The sequence below is a fragment of the Cervus elaphus genome, chromosome 7 (genome assembly GCF_910594005.1).
Source record: "Cervus elaphus chromosome 7, mCerEla1.1, whole genome shotgun sequence".
NCBI lineage: Eukaryota > Metazoa > Chordata > Mammalia > Artiodactyla > Cervidae > Cervus > Cervus elaphus.
In genome coordinates this window covers 11,515,654-11,542,460 of record NC_057821.1, presented here as the reverse complement: position 1 = coordinate 11,542,460, position 26,807 = coordinate 11,515,654, and the positions used below count along the sequence as shown (strand labels likewise).

The window sequence follows — 26,807 nt, the reverse complement described above, 5'->3', positions numbered from 1 at the left end:
TCAGGTGACCTGGGTTTTAATCCAGCTGCCTTCAGGCTGATGACCTTAGAGATAAGACTCTTGCCTTCCAGACATTCTACAACTTCCATTCTACAACCCTGTGATTCTTTTTTTTTTTTTTTTAACCCTGTGATTCTTAAGGTGACAGTGAATTGTATGTCCAGGAAAATCTGGGCCAGTCCTAATGCTGCATCATCTGTCTTAATGATTCCTAAACTCTGGTACCCAAACTCGGGCACTCAAACCAGGATAAAAATGGACAGAATACAGTGCCTGGTTTTTGGTCCAGAAAATGTGGTCTCCATTGAAAGCTGTCTAAAGCCTCCTTTCCCCTGTCTCAGATAACACATGAGTTCTTCCAGCAGCAACCCGAGGAAAGGGAACTTGTATGCATAGCTTGTCTTCTTTCAAAAGTAAGTTTCCTTTCCCCGGCTCTTGAGGGTGTGCCTTCATGCTCTGAGAAGGGCAGGAGACAGCAGCACTACTATCGTCTCACGGACGAGGACGCTGAGGCTGGGAGTGTTCCAGGTCACCCAGAAGGCTACAGGCAGAACCACCAAGGACGCTGTTCTCAGAGCCGCTGTAGTGCCCGCCCACCGTCAACCAATGTTTATCGAGCACTTACTATGTGTTAGGTCTAATGCCAGCTCTGAAATCCACAGACGCAAGACACAACCCCTGCCCTCGGGACGCTCACAGCCCTCACTGGCTGCGGTGCCAATTTTGTGCCAAGAGGAATAGAGGACCGTGGGACATGGTCTGAGGGCGGTGTTCCCTCCACTCACCGTGGAGGCCTCAAGAGCACTGAGGTGCATGGGAGACCCTGCTGCTTTGAAAGACTTTTGAAAGGTGGGCAAGTGATAACAGAACATCATAATTAACTAACCCCTTAGTGTCCTGACAAGTCAGGAGGCTAACTGGGTGGGTCAGAGATAATGGTGGGAATTCTCTGGTAGTTCAGTGGTGAGGACTCCAACTTCACTGCCAAGGGCGCAGGTTCAATCTCTGCTCAGGGAACTAAAATCCTGTGCGAGCAGGGTGGCAAAACAAAACAAAACAAAACACCAAATAACTCCACAAAAAACAAACCCAGAGATAATGGGGTAAGGGGGTCAGCAGAGAACTGGCTGAGTTTGGGTGTTAGCTGGGCTGCAGGGGTGCTACGCTGTAGACATCACACAGATATGCTTGTTTGGAAAATTAGCAAGTGTTCTGGCCTTGGCACCAATGACACTTTCTGATTTCAAAACACAACCCATTCCTGTTGCTGGTTTTTTTTTTTTTCCCCAAAACATAAAAAGAAGAGAGGAACTATTAGGGCTGCCAAAATTAGCAAGGAAGAAATATGGGTGGCCCAGTTAAATCTGAACCTCAGATAGACAACAAATAATTGCAATGCTGGGGGTACCCTTACATGAGGTAATTCTTCATTGTTTATCTGAAATTAAAATTTAACAAGGAGTCCTGTATCTTTTTTTTTTTTCTGGCCACCCTGGAACACAGGCAAGAACAATTCTCTAACTCCCTCAGAGCATCTGGGCTCAAATACAGGCTTTGAGTTATAGCAATAGTTAATATTATATTCAGTTCTCCTTTTCACACCAGGGAATAAGCATTCCTGAGTTGTGCAAGATTGAAACCCTCTCTCCCCTGGCTCACATGTCTCAGGGCCTCTGGGCACACAGTCACTTGCAAACAGCAAGACCTTTTCAGGCAAAGGACCGAAGGCAGCAGGGCCGCTCCACCTGACTCCCCAGGCTCCTCCCTTGACTGGTCTGGGCTGCAGACCTGGAGAAGGCAGTGGATGCTGGAACACCTGAGCTTTGGTTCCTCTCAGGCCTCTCAAAGGGACACTTAGGTTCCTCCAGGTAGATCCGTCTGAAGAGGATGTGTGTGAACTCTTGTTTGCTCACATGGTCCTGTTCAATGTAGGTTCCACCCGCCTCCATGCCAAAGCCTCCCACCCACCTGGGCTTAAATTTGCATGTGTCCTTCTCACGGGCCACAGTGCAGGGCTGTCTTCCACCTAGTCTTCTAGGATTTCCATTCTAGGATTTGTTAAGCACATGCATCTGAGCCCTGTGGACAGCCTGTTTTTTCTTACTGGGTCTAGCTGGAGCCAGAACTTATCCACAAGCAGTGAGTTAATTTTTTTTTTTCCTGGACAGGCTGCAAAAATCAAAGTTAAAGGCCTCTTTCTGAGGTGTGAACAGCAGACAGAGTCTGCCCTCATCTGGGCGGGGAAAGGGGAGGGGAGGGCACACACGACCTCCCATTTCCTCTGTCAGCACAGCGCAACTTGGGGAAGGCCAGGGCCGCCCGCTCCCCCCAGTTGCACCAATAATCCCCGGGGTAAAAGCTGGTAAAGGCTTCTTGCCAGGTCAGCGCCTCCAGGGGATTCCCATGAGTGGCCGAGATGGAGTCCGCTGGTTCCAGGTCAAGCCTTTTGTGTATTGTGTGAACAAAAAACAAACAGCAGAGGAAGATGTGGTCTCTTGACACCGCAGGAAACAGGAAAGGGTGTCCATGGCTCAGCTCTGCCTGACCCCCAACAGTTTTGCCCTGTGGATGAACTCCTGGGGGAGGAACGAGGATCTCGAAGAAGCAAACTCAGGCTGGGTTGGGAGGAGGACTCAGAGCCCAGCTGCCTGGGAGGAGGCTGTGCTGCCCACTCTTAGTGTCTGTCTGTACTGACGTCCATCTGTCTGTCCAGAGCAGAGTAGCGGAAGGACCCCAGGGAAGCTGGGTGGGTGTTTAGACAAGGAGGCTCTTGCCTGGAGGAAGCAGGACTCTCTGCCCCAACAGGCCTGGTAGTGGGTGGGACCCTGGTCCTTGCAAGGCCTGGGGTGAGAGGAGGGTGTCTGAGAACAGTGAGGAGAAGGTTCAGCCTCGCAGCCGTCAGGTTCTCTCCCGTTTCAGCTCAAGTTTCCTCTCTCGGCTCACAGTTTCCTAGAAAAAGGACACAAATCCATCATCTGCAAGTCCCAAATCTAGTACTTCCCTCCGCTTATATCCACCGAGAACACTGCTCACAGCTTCATATGCTTTGGGCATCCTGGGCAAATAGCCACACTGATATGTGGAAATAGGAAATCTCAATTTGTATCAAAAGCCAGTTCGAGGGTTTACTTTGTGATACAAGTGGTCTTCTGCAAAAGCAGAATCCCATTTGCAAAGCAGGAGTTGGTGAAAGCGTGTTTGCCATATTTTGTGACTTACAAAAGTCTGGTTGATATTTGGTTTTTCAGGAGGAGGTAGAGTGGTCTCCAGTATGCTGAGTACAGTTGTGTGGACTCCACACTGCACAAAGATACACTGCCAGTGCAAAAGGGTAGGCACTTCACAGACATACTTATGTTGTATGTCCTTCATATAGTTTTCAAGTAGTCGGTCATCAATTGTTCAAAAAAAAATCAGCATGTTATGGCAACTTTCCAGCAGGTGGCAGTCAAGTTCTCAAGGACAGGGTGCTCTATTCTTGGTGCACAAGGCATTCTACAGGCTAGGGTTGGCCTTGACCGGGACCAGGAAGAGGCAGGTGGGGGCAGAAGGAAAGATGGGCTGACGGAGCTCAGAGGTCACCGCAGCATCCTGGCACAGGACCAGCAGTGTCTGGCCCCCAGGGACACCCTGGGGAGCTCCACACCTCAGGGCAGCTGTATTCCTGGATCCGGCTGGGATGAGGCCTGCAGGCGACCCAAACTGTCTCGGAGGTGGAGATCAGAGAGAAGTCAAGTGGGCAGGGGGCAGACCTGGATGTGAGAAGCCAAGGAAGCACATGTGAGGGGAAATGAGACCAAAGGGGGGAAACTGGGAATCCGGATTTCCAAGCCCTCCTCCACTTGCTGCGTGACCCTGAGCCAGTCACTTGCCCTCTCCGGGAAATAGCAGGGAGACACCTGCAGAACTCATCTTGGAGAAATGCTGGGATGTGGACCTGGATATCCCTGGATAAGTTTCAAATCTGACTATGTCATTCTGTTGTTTAAATCCTCTCACGACTCCCCAGCAACACAGACGAAGTTCAACCTCTTTAGCATGGCGCCCAAGCCAGACTGCCCTACCCCTTGCCACATGTCCGAGTGCATCTCCAGGCCTCTCCTGCCCACAGGGAGGAGCTACACCACGCCCTGTGACTTCTGACTCTCACTCCAGTGCTCCTTCTACCCTGGAGGCTGGACCACTTAGTGGTTAACATCAAAATCCTGGTGACAGATGTTCTGGATTCAGATCCTGGCTCTGCCATCTACCGACTGTGTAACTTTGGGCTTGTACTTAACCTGTCTGTGCCACAGTGTTCGGAATAAAATAACTACTATGTAAGTTTTAGCTATTATTTAATTCACCTAATGAAAAGTTTTCATTGGATTATAATTGATTTCCAATGTATAAATTTACCTTTGAATAGGGGGAGGTTCCATAGTAACTCAAAGGAAGGGTTCTCTCATAGTGGAAATTTGGGGAGTCTGACAGATTTGGTCTGTGGTTAAGAACCTGCTTGCCTGTGCAGAGGACACAGGTTTGATCCCTGGTCTGGGAAGATCCCACATACTGCAGAGCAACGAAGTCGGTGCACTTCAAGAACTGAGCCCAAACTCTAGCGCCCAGGAGCCACAACAACTGAACTCTGAGTGCCTTGAGCCCATGCTCCACAGGAGAAGCTACCACAGTGAGAAGCCTGTGCACTGCAACTAGAGAGTTGCCCCCGCTTGCTGCAAGCAGAGAAAGCCCACACACAGCAACAAAGATCCAGTACAGTCAAAAATAAATAAATATTAAAAAAAAAGAAGGATGTGAGTAGCAATCAGTAAGACGGATCTCCTTCTTTCCATCTGTAGCCTGTAGGCAGTATTTCAGTTCCTTAATCTGTATTTCTACTTTGAGGCCAGTTACACATCCTGAGTCAGATGACCACTGAACTTTTACTAGAGGAGAAATGAGCCAGCAGAGGAAAGCCAGGCCGACACATCTATCTAGCCATGCTCTAGGAGAAGAGCATGTCTGGCATTACTGCTGGTCCTGAATAAAAGGGACAGGGACAGACTTGACCCCAAGCTGTAAGCCTAGGCAGAGCTATCCTAGCCAATTCACAGACCTGTGAAAGAGAAAAGTAAAATGTTTGTTTTGTATTCCACCGAGATCTTGGCCCGGGCGGTGCAGGGGAGAGTGTTGTTTGTTACATACAGCATTATCAAAGCAGCAATAACTGACTAACACAACCCATGTCAGAGTATAGATTGAACGTTTGATTTAAAACATACACAGACACATCCAGAGTAATACATAGAACATCTATCCTGAGCTTTTATTCTAGACTCTTTCCTCTGCCAGGAGACCAGGAGTTTCCCCAGGACGAGCCAGTGGATGTGGGGACATCCACTAGCCAGTGTCTCTTGTGACTGTAGTTTCGGCACAGTTCTTTCCTCTTCCTGGATCACTTCTACTTTTCTACGCCTTATATATACATATACATATTTCCCCCGCTCTGTCCCCTAACCTTGTCTTTGAAATTCAAAGCAATAAATCTGCAAGGAATTGCTTAAGATCAATTGGTATATTGCCTCCCAGTAGTTTCATGACTTGTTCTATAAAGGAACACCACACACAGGATGTGTGACTCACTGACAACAAGGTTTCCCACAGCTTATGAAAATCGTTTTGTTTATTTCTATCACATCCTCCTTCTTTGTACAACACCTTGATTCCTAGAAGTTTATCAACCAAGGTAGCTCTGGCTGAAGTGCACGGTTCCCGCTCTTCTGAGCACGGGAAGAGGTGTGGCTCTGGAGTCAAAGAGCCAAGTCTGAACCGGGCTCCCAGAGAGCACCCCAGCTGCAGGGAAGCTCCCCACACCCAAGGCAGACCTTCCTACATCCTCATGACCGCACCTGACCCTGAGCGCCTAGAGACAGACTCAAAGGTCAGGGAAGTGTTGAGGATGGAGACCAAGGAACAGAGTGCCCATTCCAGGCTGCGCTGACCATAAGGTCCAGAAGCCAGCGACCGCCCTGTGGGTCCTGCACCCTCACGGTGCACCCAGTTGCTCGGTCACATCCAACTCTTTTGCAGTCTCATGGACTGTAACCCACCAGGCTCCTCTGTCCATGGAATTTCCCAGGCAAGAATACTGGAGTGGGTTGCCATTTCCTTCTCCAGGGGATCTTCCCAACCCAAGGATCAAACCCATGTAAATCAAACTTTGGGGTAAATCTTCAAAGTTGGGGATCAAGTTGAATTTATCTTGCTTTTCTTCGGCCACACCATGAGGCATGCAGGAACTTAGTTCCCTGACCAGGGACTGAACCTGTGCCCCCTGCACTGAGAGCACAGAGTCTTAACCACTGGACCACCGGAGAAGTCCCTTATACTGCCATGGCAGACATTATTGGCTGTATCAGCCAATATCTTTTTTTTTTTTTTGGCTATGCCCTGCAGCATGCAGAGCTTCCCTGACCAAGGACTGAAGGCGTGGCCCCTGCTTTGGGACCTTGGAGTCCTAACCACTGGACCACCAAGGAGATCCCTGAATTCACCCTTGATTTCCCCAGAACCTGGAAGAGCACTTGGCATTTGTGCTGGGCTTAGTTGCTCAGTTGTGTCTGGCTCTTTGTGACCCCATGGCATTTAGTAGGTGCTCAATAAAGTTTGACTAATTAAACCAAAACAATCTAATAGCGTCAAAAGCAATTAGAAGCAGGCCTACACTGGTCAGGACTTTTAGCTGTAGGTTGGCAACAGTTAGGAACTCTACATGGTGAGTCACATGATCACCCACCTGTCGGGTTTTTAAGAACTGTTCTTTTTTCCCCACTCTGGGATAAGGAATGGGCTTCCTAGGTGGTGCTAGTGGTAAAGAACCTGTCTGCCAAAGTAGGAGATAGAAGAGACATGGGTTTGATTCTTGGCTTGGGAAGATCCCCTGGAGAAGGGCATGGCAACCCACTCCAGTATTCTTGCCTAGAGAATTCCATGGACAGAGGAGTCTGGCAGGCTAGAGTCCATAGGATCACGAAGAGTCAGACACGACTAAAGTGACTTTAGCATGGGACAAGGAATAGCAACTTTATTCCAGAAGATAGCAGATGGACTAGTGGACTAGCAGACTAGTGGACAACTTTATTCTAGAAGATAGCAGATGGACTAGTGGGTTAGTGGACTAGTTACACCTGGACTAGCAGGTGGACTAGTGTCCCAAAGAACCATCTTCTTTAAGTAGAGTTCTATTCAGAAGCTAAGAAGTAGTTGTTCACTTCTAGGAGTTATAACCATAATATCTACTAATTATTGACTTCTATTACACATCTTGCACTCTGTGAAGCAAGTTACACAGTTGACCTAGTTAAACCCTCACAACAGCCTTACAAGTTGGTATTAGCCCTCTTTTACAGATCAGGAGATAGAGGCTCAGAAAGACCAAGAGTCCTAAGCACGCTCCCTGGGTAAGACTGTGGCTGAGCAGGGATTTTATGTTGGGTGCATCCAACTCTGAAGCCCAGATCCTCATCCTGATCCTTACTGACCCCCCTCACTACCCCTATCATCTTCCTGCAGACCGCTCCCTTTCTGTGGGATTAGAAACATTGATCATGCTCACTGCGCTTTGCAGCCTGTTGTCTTGGTCCGTGGATGTCTTAAGGAGCCTTTTCTGGGGCCGCTTGCCTTTTGTTTGTTCTTCTTGAACACCTTGCTCACCCAGTTGGACTCTTCAGCAGGGCTCTCCCTGGACAAAGAGATGGAGTGATGGTTGGTTAATGACAGGGCTCCACTCCAGCTCAGAAGGTAGACAGACACACCAATGTTATGATTCTCAACCCTGGCTGAACATCAGAGTTCCCCAGTGAATTTTACTTTGTAATCAATGAATGTTTATCTAAGTAACATCATACCCACTAGTCAAATGAAACTCAAACTTTTATACAGTTACACGTCAATGCAATAAAGTAAGCTATCACATGAACAAAATGCATAATTTATGCCCAAGCACAAAATTATGTATGTAAACTTTTTCCAAAAATTTTATAATTTAAACTATACTTAATGTGAGAAGCAGGTATGTTTTAATATCCTGGGTATGATACCAAGTGAGAATATAAAAAATAAAAGTGCCTTGGGCCCTTTTCTCTGACTGTGGCCATAGGAAAACTCAGCCACTGCCAGAGCTACCCCAAGGAGGGGAGGGATGAGGTTGGTGAACAGAAACACCCTGATTTACTCTCTGATCTCCTGCTGGTGCCTTCACCGACCAACCCCACTGGCATTCAGTCAGCAAGGGAGTCTGGGTATTGTGATTCCCAGAGAGGTTAAAAAAAAAAGTTTCCCCGGCCCTCTCGTAATAGCTGCAAGGATAACGACTGAGCACATGTTACACAACCCAGACAATTGATGTGCATTATGAAAGAAGATTTTCTGGAGACAATCTGCAACATAGCAGTATAAGCCCCCTTCTTATGCTGTTAGAAAATAATTTGGTTTAAGGGAGATTTGGGGTAGAGTCCCCTTCATTTATACTGTGCGGGACCCACCCAAGGCTAGGGTGCAGCAGGCCTGCCAGCTCTCTTGACCTGAGACACCCCCAGAGAGTCAGGTATGAGGAAGGGCGCACATTCCCCCACCGCATCCAGAGGAGGTACACGCCCCAGTGTGCAGAGCAGGGACTGGGAATGCCGCTGTCGGCAGGAATAGACTCACGTCCCCGTGTGCCCCCACTGGAAAAAGAAGGGAGGTAGTGGTCTGTAATCACATCCAGAAGAGGATCCCCAGGCAGCTAAAGAGATGGAAAGTATCATTTAGCTGGGCCCCCTCCCCAGCAGAAGGAAAGAAACTGTCCCCAATCAAGGAGACACTCACACTGCGTGAGGTTTGCTGGTGCTTTCCTTCACATTAGCCAGAGGCACGGTGCTTTTCGAATTTGAAGAGGCAAAGGGAGCTACAGCCAAAAAATAAAAATACAGAAGACATGAGTGAGATGGGGACGGGGAGGAGGAGTACTTAGTCATTTTTGAAATAACAATAAGAAGAAAGTGAGAATGTTTAGAAACTCTTTTTCTTAAATTCTCGTATTTGGGACCAGAACTATATTTGGGGATTTGATTGAGATCCAGGGCAGCAGCCTCTGCGGGAAGGCCTGAAGCTAACCCTTGACGTAATATTATCAACAATTCTCTCCCCAAAAGCAGCCCGTTGTGTTAGGGAAAGTTTTCAAGAAAATCCCCCACAGGGGCCTGAACCTTCCATCATCTGCTATCTGTAATGTTTTTTTGTCTTCTTTACTGGAATAGGAAATACAAATCATTTCATGACCAGTATTCTTTTCAAATTTTTTGGCCATGCTGCGGCCATGTGGGATTTTTGTTCCCCTGATCAGGGATCAAATCCACTTCCCACGCATTGGAAGCATGGCGTCTTAACCACTGGACCACCAGGGAAGTCCCATCATGGCCACTATTCTTTTTTTTTTTTCTTTTTTTCTTTTTTTTCTTCTTTTTTGCGACCCCATGGACTCCTCTGTCCGTGGGATTCTCTAGGCAAGAATACTGGAGTGGGTTGCCATTTCCTCCTCCATGGCCACTATTCTTAAGTAAGCTCTTTACATGTTTCCGATGAGTATGGGGATATATAATACATGAATATTAAGGTGTAATTATGTAACACATGTAAATAATAATAATATGGAATAAGTTAGCATGTTCGTCTATCTAAGGAACTTGGAGACCTTTCATCTGGGGACCTGCTGGCTGTCCCTCACTTCCCCAGATCTATTTGTGGTTCCTTTGTTTATGGATTTTTCCCAGGACTTTCTGCAACATTCCCACCCCAACAATAACATGGCAAAACAACAAATAACATGAACCTCTGGGGGCAGCACTCTGTCCAACTCCCCCTGATGGCCTCAGATGTCACTGCTGAGACCCAGCAGGGCTTCTCGACCCTCTTGAGTACTGCTGACACCACTGGCCAGGCAAGTCTTTGGTGTAAGGGTTGGGCGTTGTAGGATGTTTAGCAGCATCCCTGGCTTCTCCTGACTAGGTGTTTCCCACCAGGTGACAACCAAAAATGTCTCCAGGGACTGCCAAATGTCTCCCAGGGATAATATTGTCTGTAGTGGAAAACCATCGGGCTAGCTGTACCCTCTGCCAACCCCCTATACGAGTGAGGAATGCCAACTCCGGACCCATGATTGTTCAGGCCCCTGAAGATGGCTGGCTTTAAGCACTGATGTGATAACATAAAATAAATGCATTTCATTTAACCGGGAATAAGAGAGCAAGTGAAACACTTTGAACAACTTTCTGACCCTTAATGTTCTGGTATTTTTGTCTCAAGATTAAAAGAATCAAAATGAACCTATTCCAAAAAAAAAAAAAAAAGGAAAGGAAGACAAGAAAACAAAAACAAAATAAAAGGCAAAATGAACCTATTCCCAAAGAGAGAAAGAAAAAAAAAGGACAAAGTGAACTTACTCCAGAAAAAGGAGGGGGTCACACGTGACCTGGGGCAGAATCACAGAGAAGGAAGCCTTGCTAACCTGTGCTGCTGTTTATCATAAAAACTATGAAAGCCCTACCAATGGACCATGAAGACCCTACAGCCTGGCCTGATTCCATCCCTTGGACCTCTCTCCCTTGGTCCCCACCCAGACCACCTACAGAGCCAAACAGGTGTCCTCTTCATGCTGAATGTGTCTTGTGCCCTCCTTCTCTGCACCCAGACCTCTGGAATAAACAAAATCTGAAACATTCTTTCTACTCCATCAGATCCCACAAACCACAGTTGTCAATATCCTGCCCCTTTCAAGTGACCCCTCACCTCCGAGAAGCCTTCCTTATTTCCCCCCAGAGAGAGGTGATCTTTTTCTCTGTAAGTACCCTCAACACTGTTTTTGTTGCTCACACAGTACTTAAGAATTTCTTCTTGTATTTTTGAAGTTAGCATCCATGCCCTTCCCTCTGTCGGAAGGGAGATTTCCTGAGAGTGAGGAATTGAGAACAGTTCATCTTTGAAGCCCCCAGAGAGGTGCTTCTCAGACTACCTGTACTGAAGAACCAATTTCTAAAAATCATATTCACAATCCATAATGGACTAGTACTTTGGTAAAATACATTACAGATGAACTAGTGGGAAAATGACGAAACTCTTGAACGTCAGGGCTCTATCTTATTGCTATAAACGTTTCGAAATGCTTGCTCTCACTTTCTGCACTCATTTCATTGTGCACAAGTAACAATAATTCAGAGACTGGCACTGGTCCACAGACCGCTCTTCGAGTGCCGCTGCCCTGGCACAGTGGCTTTCCCAATAAAAATCTACGAGAGGAGCAGTTCTCAAACGTGAGAGGGTGAAAGAACTGGGAGGGCTGGTAAAAAATGCAGACAGCTGGATCCCACCCCTAGAATTGTTGATTTAGTAGGTATGTGGTAGGACTTGAGAATTTTTATTTCTAACAAGTCCTCAGGTGGTGCTATTCCTGCTGGTTGGGGACCGCACTTTGAGAATCACTAGACAGGAACTAGTCGTAAAGAACCTGCCTGCTGATGCAGGAGATGTAAGAGACACAGGTTTGATCCCTGGGTCGGGAAGATCCCCTAGAGGAGGGAATGGCAACCCATTCCAATATTCTTGCCTGGAGAATCCCATGGACGGAGGAGCCTGGCAGGTTATGGTCCCTAGGGTCGCAAAGAGTCGGACACTAATGAAGCGATGTATGCACAGACTAAAGGAGAAAACAAAAAGCCAAGTACACTGCCCTCTCATGGTGGCCTCTCCTCGTAACCAGCAGAGCTATTAAAGCTAAGGGCTAACTAACTTCACCAGTGCACCCCTCCAAAGCAATGGCTATTAGCTACCACATCGTCACACACTTGCCAGTGGGCTCCGGATGTGAGGCAGCTGAGAGAGGCCAGAAGGGTCCATACCTTGGGGCTGTTCTGGGCCCAGTGCCTCCGCAGGTGGCTGTGCAGGTGATGCTGAAGAAGATCGGGGCGGCGTTGGAGGTGCCCGCACAGTGGAAGGCCCCAGGCATGGCCTGGGTGACGCAGATGCCTGGGGCGGTGGGGACTGGGGTGGAGATCCAGTCGGTTGTATCTGCTGTGATGGTGATACAGGTGACAGCCCAGGTGTTGAGCTGGGGAGTAAGTGCACAGCTGGAAGTGACGCAGGTGGCAAGTCCGCTGGAGAGCGTGATGGTGATGAGGCTGCTGGCAATGCAGGTGATGAAACAGGTGACTCCACAGGCCAGTCACCTGTGGATTCGGGTGCCTGCAGGGGTGGGGACAGAGGTGGACTGCAGCTACCCTTTCCATCCCCTTTGGGAGCCCACTGTGTATGAAGTTGTCTGGGTTCTTCTGGCCTGGCCGACTCTCTTTGGAGGCTCGGTTGACAGCGTTCAGGACACTCGTTGCCAAGGGCGAGTTCTATCTGGCAGTACACTTCTACCCGGGGGAAAATCACTCTCTTGGAAGGAGAATTAAGATAAGCAGCATCTAGGAAAAACAACAGCATGGGGTCACAGGTGGCATTTCTAACCCCTGACGTCAGCATGGTGTTTGCAAAGAATGGTTTCCCAAATTATTTTCATAAACAGGATGAGTGCTTGTCATTGTTTTTGTTTTGCTTTTGCCTTGTGTCTAGAGGGATCTGTTCCCTGGCCAAGGATTGAACCCAGCCATGGTGGAGAAAGCCCAGAATTCTAACCCTGGGCCACCAGGGAATTCCTGGATTAGTGCTTTTCAACAGCCTTTCTTTACTTACTTGAATTTATATTGAGTGATTGTGTATTGATAGAAGGCTGGGGTAGATTTAAACATTGCTGGTAAGGACCCAGTGGAGAGATGGAGGTTGCAGAGAGAGGGGGAATGATGAAAAATTGGAGAATTCTGAGACAGGAATGGGATCTGAGCCCAGGTGGGTGGGTGAGCTCTAGACATATGCTAAGAAGGGTCAGGGAAAGGTGAGTCTGTATATTTGGTGGCACAATGTCGAGAGAACTCCCCTCTGATGGCTTTGGTTTTGTCTGTGAAGTAGGAAGCCAGGTAGAGTAGAAGACTGGAGGTCAGGAGCAGAAGGTTTGAGGTGGTAATTGCAGAGGATGAGAGAGTAAGTTGACAAGAAAAATATAATGTGATTGCTTTCGGTGTAGAAATTCACAAGCCATTTAAAAAATTCATATGAAAATACAAAGGACCTAGAATAACAAAAACAACTTTGAAAACAGAACAAAAGCTGGAGAACTAAGACTACCTGCTTTCAAGATTTATTATAAAGCTATAATGATCAAGACAGTATGGTACTGACATAAAGATGGGTAAATCTATCAATGGTACAAAACAGAAGGTCCAGAAACAGACCCATGACATACATAGACAACTGATTTTAGTCCAAGATGCAAAGTTATTTCAACGGAGAAAGCAAAGTCTTTTCGACAAACAATGCTGGAATAATATGATAGCTAAATAATGATATGATATCTCAACATGATATCATGTAAATAATAATATGATATCTAATAATATGATACCCATTTTTTATAAAGAACTTAGATTTATATCTTGTACCTTATAAAAAAATTAACTTAAAAGATAGATCACAGACGCAAATGAAAACCTAAAAGAATGAATGAAAGAAAGAATAAAAGAATGAAAGAATGAAAAAATGAAATGATAAATAAATAAATGATAAATGAATAATAAATGAATGAATGAATGAATAAACAAATAATAATGAAATAAATAAATAAATGAATAAATGAAATGATAAATGAAAGAAAGAATGAAGAACGGTGGGGAGTGAGTGAAATGGGTGAAAGGGGTCGAAAGGTACAAACTTCTAGTTATAAAATAAATAAGTCACAGGATGGAATGTACAATCTGGTGACTAGAGTTAGTATTAACAATACTGTATTGAATATTTGAAAGTTGCTAAGAGAGTAGATCTTAAAAATTCCCATCGGTCCTTGGCTAAGAGGAGACTCTGCCTTGGGCCCGCCGGCGTAATAAACTGCACTCCACTATCTGCATTGTCCTTCTGAGTGAGTCTGTTTCCCGGAAAGCGTGGCTATAACATTTGGTGCATTGGCCGGGAAACTCCTCACTTTGAGGAGACAGGTCTCATTTGAGGCCACCCCGAGGCTTTGTGGCTTGAATCTCCTAGAGGGGGGAAGGCGCCTCGCCCCTCTGGAAGAATTCAGCCTTTCAAAGCCTGGTTTCTTTGCTTTGGCAGGTAGTGAACGGCAGCAGGGGAACTGAGCGCTCAGGTGAGGAGGAGCCCACCCAGCAGGGTGGAAGAGGGGGCCTGATCACCCCCCTGGGAGGGACCAGAAGGAGCGGGGACCCACAGGAGCCTGGAATAGGCAGGTGGCGATTGCTTGGTACACAGGTCGACGAGCGTGCCAGGGTTTAGGAAGGAAATTTGTGAAGGTCATTTAGGAGGTGTGTCCACGCTGTCTCGGGGAATATTATTACCAAGCGATCGCCAGGGGATTTTTAGGATAGGAAACTGGTCCTTGTATGCTCGTATTCTGCCCTCCCCCAGGAGGTGTCCCGTCTGCTGTGAAATTCTTGACCCCCTCGGAATTGTTAGGCTAGAAGGAGGGGGATACAGAAGTGAGTATGAATTGGCTTTTCCGGAGATGGCCTGGGACATGGGATATTTAACCCATCTGTGTTTCTGATCAAGCCCACCAAGGCAGAATGGACTTTAAGGGAGAAACAGTCTTGGACCATGTGATGTTCTGGTTCAGCTATGCTGACTGGCAGGTAAAGACACGCCGATCCCACTTCTCCCTCTGGGGTCTGGCAGGTAAGGCTCTTCTCGCCCCAATTAGGAAGGAGGCAGAATGGCAATTTAAGTGTCACTGAGTGGAAATGTCAGAAGTACATAGGGTACTGAGAACTTCGTAGACAGAACGAAAAGGAAAAGTAGAAGAAGGTCCGAGAAGGTAAGCAAGATGGGGGAAAGTGAATCTAAGGCAACTGTATTGGAGTGCATGATTAAAAATTTAAAGAAGGGATTAGGAGGAGACTATGGGGTGAAGATGAAGCCTAACTGCCTCCACATACTCTGTGAGGTCGAATGGACCCCTATGGGAGCAGGATGGCCACCAGAGAACACCGTGAACTTAAAGTCACAGGAGAGCCAGGACACCTGGATCAATATCCATCTATTGACTCATGGCTAGGGTTAGCTCGAGACCCTCCTACTTGGACAAGGTTCTGTATCCAGAAGGGAAAGGGAAAAATATTAATGGCACAAAAATTGACTGATGATAAAAAAGGAAATTCTACAGGATTTGGACGGGGATGACCTGACCCCTCCCCCATGCTGGATAATGACACGCCTGCCTCCCAGTGCTTCACCAGGACCGGAGGCCGCCTTAATGCCCGATCCAGGGCCAGGTGAAGTTTCTGCAACAGCCAGCTTTCCCGGAGTTCGTAGAGTCCCTGTCAGTAATAGACAGACTCCCCTGGTGGGTATCGTCACTCCGTTATGGGGACTTTAACAACAGAAAGGAACTTTCCTCTCTCTCACCAACCATAACCTTTCTTTGCCCTCTGGTGTTAGAAGAAGCCATCAATGGGCCAGGGACATAGGGTTACATTTAACATGAACACCAGCCTTACGGAGATAACAAAGGCTTATACCTCATATGTGAGAATTAAAGAGGAAAAGGGCTCCCTTACAAAAGGGGGACAGGACTCCCGGTGCCTTGAGCAATACTACCAGGTCTGGGATGAATATTTCTGGATGACTCCTGAGAAAGGACAGTTGATTGCCCCTGCTACTATTTGCTGGGAACAAAAAGAACAGAAAGTTGGATTTGGAGACCATCCCCTAGACCCAAAAGAATTGTTATTTGTCCCCTGAACAAAGTAAACAAATCTTGGAAGTTACCTATCACCCCAATCAGTCTGCTCAGTGGCCCGGTTCTGACTGGAAATATAATCCTGGAATCCGCTGGGTAGCCCCCAGTGGGACCCAGTGGCTCTGTGGGCTTAACTTATGGCCATGGTTACCAGTTGGCTGGGTGGGGCGTTGCACATTAGGATTTGCTTTCGCCCATGGCAGAATTAAGCCTAGCCTACACCAGCCTCCAGTAAACCTGCCTTATCTGCATGCAAGATGGACACGATCTGTGTTCCAATGGTATGACTATCTTGCTGCCTTGTTTATACCCTCTGTAGGGACAACGGATATCATGGTTAAGGTAGAGGCCTTAACTAATTTCATTAAACAGGCCCTCTTAGACAGTACTAAAGCCATTCAAGCTTTGAACGAAGAACAGATTCAGATGAGGAAGGCAGTAATTCAAAATAGGATGGCATTAGACATACTCACAGCAGCCCAAGGAGGGACTTTGGCGAATGGTGTGTACATCCCTGACCTGTCTGAAGATGTATCTGCTGCCTTGGAGGATATGCAAAATCAAGTGAAAGCCATGTCTAATGAACTGTTGTTGTAGTAATCTTGATCATACTGCTTTGTGGACCCTGCTTCCTACAATGCCTTGTGAATTTTGTAACCCAGAGGTTGATAGCATTCTCTCATGTGGGTGGCAGGAGGGCTAAGGTACAATATATCTCAATAAATGATGCTCGTTATGGAAACTAAGAGCATCAAGAGGGGGGAATGAAGAAGGAATTCACAGGGCCTGGACTCCATCTCAGGCCTGTCTGTGCTGATCGTGCGCGGCCACCTCTCCAGTGGACTCTGAACTCTGTGCTTAGCGCCTGTGGGAATGACAATGGAAGGATAAGACCCCCCTCTGGGCAGGGGAATCTTGAAGAACAGACACTAATCACCCTATCAGTTATTAACTATTTGGAATGTAACTGCGGGCTTATTGATTATTGACTGTTTGAACACATAACCCGTGAATGATGGGGTTATTGTAGTTGTATTTACCCTTCCTTTGTTTATGTAAGTCTCAAGGGAATTGGGGTAGTGGGTTTGGACACATGGGGTATAAAAGATTTTCACAAATGCTGGTCGGGGTCCTTGGCTAAGAGGAGACTCTGCCTTGGGCCTGCCGGTGTAATAAACTGCACTCCACTAAAAAAAAAAAAAAAAAAAAAAATCCCATCACAAGAAAAAAAAGGTTTTTTATAACTCTGTGTAGTGATGGAAGTAACTAGATTTCCCCCCCCCCATTTATTTTTATTAGTTGGAGGCTAATTACTTTACAATATTGTAGTGGTTTTTGCCATACATTGACATGAATCAGCCATGGATTTACATGTGTTCCCCATCCCGATCCCCCCTCCCACCTCCCTTGTAACTAGACTTTTTGTGAGGGTCGTTTTGCAACATACACAAATTTTTAATCATCATCTGTACACCTGACACTAATATAATGCTCTGTGTCAATTATATCTCTAATTATACTTCAATTAAAAAATAAAAAGAAATATTGCTCTACTAGGAAAAAAAAGAATCAAGTCTTTTAGTGCAAGTGGAGTGACTTTTTGGAGGGCACATATCCTTTTTCATCTAATTATTAAAACACTGAATTTTTAATAAAATTGCAAAAATAGCTCTATTTAATTTGGGGGTCATTTTTTTTTGTTTGTTTTCTTTTACAGACTGAACATTTCCTTTTCCCTAGACTCCTTCCAATCACTAATGTCTCTAAGAAATTAATTGCCTATACCTGTTTTTCTTACTGGTAAATGTTAATCTCCTTGTACACTGTAACTGCCTAAAATAATTGAACTGAGTTCACCATGACTCAGTTATTTGGTTTTTAATAATAAAACCTTTGTATTTTAAAATATTAAAAATTCCCTAGAAGAAAACAAAGGAGAGAGATATTTTGTAATCTTGAATGAGGCAAAGATTTCTTAGATAAAGACACCAAAAGCATGATCCACAAAGGATAAAAATTAATATGGACCCTACTGAAATAAAAAAATTCTCCTTTTCAGAAGACACTCTTAAGGAGTTGGGTAGAGAAATCATGGACTGGGAGAAAGTATTTGCATATAGTATTTCTGAAAAAGGGCATTTATAGAGAACATATAAAAGCTCTTAATAAGAAAACAACCAATTCCATTTTGTAAATGGGCAAAGAGCCAATTGAAAGGGCTCCTAGTGGTCAAAATTGGAACAATTTGACTAACAAAATAAATAAAGTAGGACTGAATAATAATTCACAGTAAAAAATAAGTACTCAAGAGTCCATACTGAATAAATAGACGATTGAATAGGTAAGTCAATGGGGAAGAAAGAGACAAATCTCTCATGCAGAATTCCCAATAATTTCAGTAGATATTTCGGCCCTTAAAGAAGTGGAAAATAATCTACTCCTTGCATGTGGGCTTTGCATAGTGACTTCCTTCCAAAGAGTACGGTATGAAAAGGAGAAAGAATAACTTTAGAGTGGAGACACCAGAAATACGACCTCAGCCATGTGACCAGGGCCAGTGTCCTCAGTGATAGTCATGTAGGCAGCACGTATCCTCGATACAATGTGATGAGAAAGGCACTTTGCATCAGTTGTCTTCCTCCCCCAAATCCACAACCCCAGTCTAATCATGAGAAAAAACTTCAAGCAAACCCCAACTGAGGGACATCCTACAAAATATCTGGCCAGTAGTTCATTAAAAGGGCTTCCCTGGTAGCTCAGCTGGTAAAGAATCTGCCTGCCATACAGGAGACCCCGATTCAATTTCTGGGTCAGGAAGATCCCCTGGAGAAGGGATAGGCTACCCACTCCAGGATTCTTGGGCTTCTCTGGTGGCTCAACAGGTAAAGAATCCGCCTGCAATGCAGGAGGCCTGGTTTCAAACCCTGGGTTGGGAAGATCCCCTGGAGGAGGGCATGGCAACCCACTCCAGTGTTCTTGTGTGGAGGATCCGAGGGGACAGAGGAGCCTGGCGGGCTACAGTCCGTGGGGTTGCAAAGTGTCAGACACGACTGAGCGACTAAGTACAGCACAGTTCAGTTCAGTCATTCAGTTGTGTCCAACTCTTTGTGACCCCATGAACCGCAGCACGCCAGGCCTCCCTGTCCATCACCAACTCCCGGAGCTTACTCAAACCATGTCCACTCAGTCAGTGATGCCATCCAACCGTCATCCCCTTCTCCTCTTGCCTTCAATTTTCCCCACCATCAGGGTCTTTTCAAATGAGTCAGTTCTTTGCATCAGATGGCCAAAGTACACAGGTCATTAAAAACAAGGAGAGTCTGAGCGACTGTGACAGATAAGAGGAGCCTGAGGAGACAGCACAGCTAGATGTGACTTGGGATCCTGGATGGGATACTGGGTCAGAAAAAGGACATTAGGTAAAAACTAAGGAAGTCTGAATAAAGAATGGGCTTCAGTTAGTAACAGTTTATCAATATTGGTTCATTAATTATAAACAATATGCCATAATACGTACCAAATGATTTATGTACTATGCTATAGTATCTAACCAGTGTGAGACATAAAATAATAGGGAAACCTAAATGTGGGGTATATGGAAACTCTCTGTACTATTTTCACATTTTTCCTGTAAATCTAAAACAATTCAAAAAAATAAAGCTTAACCAATAAAGGTATAGGGGGAAATTGGGCAGAAGAGTTGAACAGACACTTCACCAAAGAATATACTTGAACAACTAATTATCAAATGAAAAGATGTTAAATATTATTAGTCATTAAGGAAATGCCGATTAAAATCACAATAAGATACCACAACACACCTATTAGAATGGCTAATATTAAAAAAACTGACCAGGAAACTTCCAGTGGCTGGGAATCCAGTGGCTCAGATTCCACACTCCCAATGCAGGGGTCCAAGTTCAACCTGTGGTCAGGGAGCTAGATCCCACATACCACAGGTGAATTCAAATGCCGCAACTAAGAGATTCTACATGCTGCAACTAAGATCCAGTGCAGCCAAATAAATATTTTTTTAAAAACACAAAAAATAAAAGAGATTGACCATACCAAGTGTTGGTGAGAATGTGGAGAAACTGGAATTCTCATACATAGTTGGGAATGTAAAACGATACAATCACTTTGGAAGATAATTTGCCAACTTTTTAAAAAGTCGAACATACATTCTGGGTATGTGTCTCAGTCTATACATATCTAAAAGAATTGAAAACAGGATCTCAAAGAGATATCTGCACACCCATGTTCCTTGCAGTATTATTCACAATAGCCAAGAGGTGGAAGCAACCCAAATGTCCATTGATAAATGAATAGATAAAGAAAATTTGGTCTATATTCATGGTCTATATTCTCTAGCCTTAAGGAAGGAAATCCTGTCACATGCTACAACATGCCTGAATCTTGAGGACATTATACATGAAATAAACCAGTCACAAAAAGACAAATACTATTACAATTCCACTGACATGAGGTATCTAAAGTATTCAAACTCATAGAAATAGAATGGTGATTGTCAGGGCCTAGGGGAAGGGGGAAATGGGGAGTTGGTTAATGGGGATAGACTTTTAGTTTTTCAAGATGGAAACGTTCAGGAGACTGGTTGTACAACAATGTATGTTTAACACTACTGAATTGTACATTTATACCGGTTAAGATGATACATTTTATGTTATGTGTGTTTTACTACTATTTTATACATTATATTTTATATTAAAATAGTATATATTATACATATATTTGCATACATACATTATATATTAAACATACCTCCACCATATGATCTGGTCATTCCACTCCTGTGTATTTACCCAAGAGAAATAAAAGCTTTTGTCCATACAGAAACTCAAGCCTGAAATGTATACATGCATGCATGCCAAGTCGCTTCAGTCATGTCCAACTCTTTGCAACCCTGTGGGCCATAGCCTGCCAGGCTCCTCTGTCCATGGGATTCTCTAGGCAAGAACACTGGAGTGGGTTGCCATGCCTTCCTCCAGGGGATCTTCCTGACCCAGGGATCAAACCCATGTCTCTTATATTCTGCTGTATTGGCAGGCAGGTTCTTTACCACTAGTGCCACCTGGGAAACCCGGGAAATGTACATAGCAGCTTTATTCATAACAGCCCCAATTTGGGTACAACCTATATGCCCATTAAAGGGTGAATGGATAAATGAACTGTGGTATTTTCACACAGTTGATTAGAATGCAAATGGGAATGAACTATTTATACCAAGCAATGACACGGATGAATCTCAGAATAATCATGCTGAGTGAAAAAAAGCAGACAAAAAAGAATTCATACTATAAGACTACATCTATCAAAAAAAAAAAAATCTAAAAATGAAAATTGATATATAATGACAGAAAGACATCAAGGTTTGCTTGAGGGTGGGGGGATGAGGGAAGGTGGGAGAGATCCCAAAATGGCATGAGGAAATGGGGCTTGATGGATTGTTCCCAGTCTTGATTGCAGTGCTGGTTTCACAGGTGTGTGTGTGAAAACCTATCCAACTGTGAGCGGGAGGAAGAGAGGTAGGAAGATCAGCCTGGCCGGGCATGCTTGGGTATGGGACAGATATTTCAAACGTGGCCACTTCTGAGCTCCTGTCTCACTCAGCACCCATGTCCAGGCATCTGTGTGGGGAAGGCGGATTTTGAAGGGTGCCAGCAAGCAGTGCCCTTTGTTTTGGCAGAAGGCAACTGCCAGGGGAGGCCAGGGGTGGAGAGGGAGGCTCACCTGGTGGCAGAAATAATTAACTCAGTGTGAGCCTTTAGGAAGGAGGAGACTGAGGATGCCAGGATGTGAGCTGAGGAGTTGAGGGTGACACCTTGCGGGTGTGGCTTCCTGCCGGAGCTGACCCCCTTTCAGAAAACAGGCAGGAGGCTGGAGCAGACTTCCGATTTCTGCTCCCAGATGGTAGGTGGGGATTAAGAGAGTGTAGCTCTGGGCACCAACCACAGTTTCTCAGGATATGTCAGTATTTCCTGCCTGCATCTGGTGCCAGGAGAAAACTCCAGTCCCATCAAACCCAAGAGGGTTTAGGTGCTGGAGCTGAAGCTTGCACTCAGAAAGCCATGCACACCCTGGCAAGTTGGGAGAGGAAGCAAAAACAGCTGGCAGCTGGCATGAGACATTATCTCCCTTATGAGTTGTGTCTGTTCCTACTTGGAGTGATTCCAGGGCCATTGGGGAAAATCTGCCATCCTGCATATACTGTCCCCAATTCAGGAGTGGATGGCTGCAACGCTACTATTAGAGTTTCATCCTTGGGTTTAAGACCACCATTCACACCTGTGAGAATGTCCCAACCAGCTAAGGGTGGAAGGGGGAAGGGTGAGGAGTCACGGGGTTCCTCCAGAGGGTGAAATAGGGGGCTCCTGAGAAACAGGGGAGATGAGAGATGCTTAACAATCCACTTTGTATCTCTCCCTGGGGCTTGCCCTGAGAGGGAGATAAGGGAGAATTCTAAGGGAGAGACAGGTATGGAGGCAGCCAGGTAGCCAGGCTGCCATCTGAGCTGTAGGCGGATTTCCTGCAGCAGGGAATTGGTGTCTGCTCCAAGATCCGAGAACCAAACAGGGGATCCCCAAACCCCAAGTCCTCAGCATACACCATCACTGAGGAAAGAATGGAGGGACCCCCAGTTGGCAGTGGGAAGGAGCCCAGGCCCTAGCCAGACCCTCCTGTTCCTGGGGCTCTGGAGGTGAGGCCTCATCTTCCCCACCACACATCCTTCAGGTGGTCCTCCTTTTGGATACTTGCGGTTCAGCTTCCCAGCTGTCCCCTGTGCAAATGCGGAGGATGGAGGAGTTGTCAGAGGACAATCGGGGTCAGGAGGCATCTGTCTGCCGAGAGGTTCTGCAGAGAGGTGAGAGGAGGGGCCTGTCTCTGAGGTCAGAGCAGGCAGTGGACTGGATTGACCATGGCTAGGAGTAAAACGTGGAGATCCGGTCCACCACCAGCCACCTTGTACAGATGAGAAACAGGCCCCAGGAGGTGAATTACTTACTCAAGGTCACCCAGCTGGTGTGTCGAGAACCAGGATCTAAGCCCTTCTTACAGATTAGGAACCAAGACTCAGAGAGGTGGAGTGATTTCCTGGAGCTCACACAGCTCGGGGGATGGGGGTCCTGGCCCAGAGCCGCTTGCTTCCAGAGCCCACATTCTCTCCACCCTGCTCCCCATCCTCCTAGCTGGGAGAAAGGACCCAGGAGAAAGTAGATTCAGGACAGAGGAAGGTTGGGAAAGCAGGAGGCAATTTTGGAGAAAAAAGTTTTTAAATGCATATATCCTAGGGAGAAGAAAAACCACATTCAATCTATTAATCTCACTCCTAAAACACACATCATTTAAACTACATACAGAAAAAGGTCACCATGATTCCACAGGGCCCTGCGGAGCTCGTAGGCACAAAGTCTTACTGTGTCCCCTATTTCTTTGATTATAGGAAACAGCCTTCATTCAGCCTCCTCAACCTTCCCTGAGTTCAAGTGGGCAGGTTCAAGCAGTTGTTAATTAGGGAAGGGAGGGATTGGGAAACCAAGGAGAAACAGCCAAGAGCAGCCTTGGGGCAAGGTCATGTTTCCCATCAAGGGATACACACAAAAATATCTTTGAGATATTCTGCAGATATCTGCAGAACCATTCAACTTCAGCTTCTTCGGCATTAATGGCTGGGGCACAGACTTGAATGAAGAAGCTGAAATTGAACAGTTCTATGAAGACATACAAGACCTTCTAGAACTAACACCAAAAAAAGATCTCCTTTTCATCATAGGGGACTGGAATGCAAAAGTAGGAAGTCAAGAGATACCTGGAGTAACAGGCAAGTTTGGCCTTGGAGCACAAAATGAGGCAGGGCAAAGGCTAATAGAGTTTTGCCAAGAGAACTCACTGGTCATAGCAAACACCCTCTTCTAGCAACACAAGAGACGACTCTATACATGGATATCACCAGATGGTCAATACTGAAATCAGGTTGATTATATTCTTTGCAGCCAAAAATGGAGAAGCTCTATACAGTCAGCAAAAACAAGACCAGGAGCTGATTGTGGCTCAGATCATGAACTCCTTATCACAAAATACAGACTTAAACTGAAGAAAGTAGGGAAAAGCACTAGACCATTCAGGTATGACCTAAATCAAATCCCTTACGATTATACAGTGGAAGTGACAAATAGATTCAAGGGATTAGATTGGATAGATAGACTGCCTGAAGAACAATGGATGCAGTTCAAAACACGGCACAGGAGACAGGGAGAAAGACCATCCCCAAGAAAAAGAAATGCAAAAAGGCAGAATGGTTGTCCGAGGAGACCTTACAAATAGCTGAGAAAAGAAGAGAAGCGAAAGGCAAAGGAGAAAAGGAAAGATATATCCATGTGAATGCAGAGTTCCAAAGAATAGCAAGGATAAGAAAGCCTTTCTCAGTGATCAGTGCAAAGAAATAGAGGAAAACAATAGAATGGGAAAGACTAGAGATCTCTTCAAAAAAATTAGAGATACCAAGGGGACATTTCATGCAAAGATGGGCTCAATAAAGGACAGAGATGGTATGGACCTAACAAAAGCAGAAGATATTAAGAAGAGGTGGCAAGAATACACAAAAGAACTATACAGAAAAGGTCTTAATGACCCAGATAACCAAGATGGCGCGATCACTCACCTGGAGCCAGACATTCTGGAGTGCAAAGTCAAGTGGTCTTAGGAAGCATCACTATGAACAAAGCTAGTGGAGGTGATGGAATTCCAGTTGAGCTATTTCAAATCCTAAAAGATTAGGCTGTGAAAGGGCTGCACTCAATAGGCCAGCAAATCTGGAAAACTCAGCAGTGGCCACAGGACTGGAAAAGGTCTGTTTTCATTCCAATATCAAAGAAAAGCAATGCCAAAGAATGTTCAAACTACCACACAATTACACTCATCTCACATGCTAGCAAAGTAATGCTCAGAATTCTCCAACCTAGGCTTCAGCGGTACGTGAACTGAGATGTTCAAGCTGGATTTAGAAAAGGCAGAGGAACCAGAAATCAAATTGCCAACATCCGCTGGATCATAGAAAAAGCAAGAGAGTTCCAGAAAAACATCTATTTCTTCTTCATTGACTTACACTAAAGCCTTTGACTGTGTGGATCACAACAATCTGTGGAAAATTCTTTAGAAGATGGGAATACCAGATCTTATCTGCCTCCTGAGAAATCTGTATGCAGGTCAGGAAGCAACAGTTAGAACCAGACATGGAACAACAGACTAGTTCCAAATAGGAAAAGGAGTGTGTCAAGGCTGTATATTGTCACCCGGCTTACTTAACTTATATGCAAAGTACATCATGTGAATGCTGGGCTGGACGAAGCACAAGCTGGAATCAAGATTGCCGGGAGAAATATCAATAACCTCGGATATGCAGATGATACCACCCTTATGGCAGAAAGAGAAGAACTAAAAAGCCTCTTGATGAAAGTGAAAGAGGAGAATGAAAAAGTTGGCTTAAAACTCAACATTCAAAAAACTAAAATCACGGCAATTGGTCCCATCACTTCATGGCAAATAGATGGGGAAACAATGGAAACCAGTGGCTGACTTTATTTTTTTGGGCTCCAAAATCACTGCAGATGGTGATTGCAGCCATGAAATTAAAAGACGCTTACTCCTTGGAAGGAAAGTTATGACCAACCTAAACAGCATATTAAAAAGCAGAGACAAAAAAAAAAAAAAAAAAAAGCAGAGACATTACTTTGTCAACAAAGGTCCGTCTAGTCAAGGCTATGGTTTTTCCAGTAGTCACGTATGGAAGTGAGAGTTGCACTATAAAGAAAGCTGAGCACAGAAGAATTGATGCTTTTGAACTGTGGTGTTGGAAAAGACTCTTGAGAGTCCCTTGGACTGGAAGAAGATCCAACCAGTCCATCCTAAAGGAGATCAGTCCTGGGTGTTCATTGGAAGGACTGATGTTGAAGCTGAAACTCCAATACTTTGGCCACCTGATGGGAAGAGCTGACTCATTTGAAAAGACCCTGATGCTGGGAAAGATTGAAGGCAGGAGGAGAAGGGGACAACAGAGGATGAGATGGTTAGATGGCATCACCGACTCGATGGACATGGGTTTGGGTGGACTCCGGGAGTTGGTGATGGACAGGGAGGTCTGGCATGCTGTGGTTCATGGGGTCGCAAAGATTCAGACACGACTGAGCAACTGAACTGAACTGTCCCTTGGAAGAAAAGCGATGACCAACCTAGACAGCATATTAAAAAGCAGAGACATTACTTTGCCAACAAAGGTCCATCTAGTCAAAGCTGTGGTTTTTCCAGTAGTTGTATATGGATGTGAGTCGGACCATAAAGGAAGTTGAGTCTGAAGAATTTATGCTTTTGAACTGTGGTGCTGGAGAAGACTCCTGAGTCCCTTGGACTGCAAGGAGAGCCAACCAGTCCATCCTAAAGGAAATCAGTCTTGAATACTCATTGGGAGGACTGATGCTGAAGCTGAAACTCCAATACTTTGGCCACCTGATGCAAAGAACTGACTCCTTGGGAAAGACCCTGATGCTGGGAAAGATTGAAGGCAGGAGGAAGGGATGACAGAGGATGAGATGGCTGGATGGCATCACTGACTTGATGGACATGAGTTTGAACAAGTTCAGGGAGTTGGTGATGGACAGGGAGGCCTGGTTGCTACAGTCCATGGGGTCGCAAAGAGTCAGACACGACTGAAAAACTGAACTGAAGTGAACATTTGGTAAACACCCTTTGATCCAGGAATCATTTACAATATCGCTTCTGTTTTATGTTTTGGTTTTTTGGTCACAAGGCATGTGGGTTCCTAGCTCTCTGACCAGGGTTCTGACCCACACCCCCTGCTTTGGACTGTGAAGTTTTAACAAATGGACCGCCTGCAAAGTCCCAACCTAAACATAGTTTTTAAATCCAGAAAATTTAT

At 45.5% G+C, this 26,807-nt stretch overlaps 1 protein-coding gene across 1 annotated transcript in view; it reads right to left on the bottom strand.

Moving 5' to 3' along the window:
* Window positions 1-1,484: 1,484 nt before the first annotated feature.
* The window catches only part of PNPLA1 (patatin like phospholipase domain containing 1), a 56,244-nt gene continuing 30,921 nt past the window's right edge, over window positions 1,485-26,807 (bottom strand). Inside the window, exons 6-10 of the mRNA XM_043907301.1 lie at window positions 11,913-12,479; window positions 8,848-8,926; window positions 7,595-7,720; window positions 3,647-3,752; window positions 1,485-2,949 (exon numbers count right to left, since the gene is read on the bottom strand). Of these exons, the coding sequence (XP_043763236.1) occupies window positions 2,899-2,949; window positions 3,647-3,752; window positions 7,595-7,720; window positions 8,848-8,926; window positions 11,913-12,479 (929 nt within the window). The 3' untranslated portion in view covers window positions 1,485-2,898. The remainder of the gene's footprint in view (window positions 2,950-3,646; window positions 3,753-7,594; window positions 7,721-8,847; window positions 8,927-11,912; window positions 12,480-26,807) is intronic.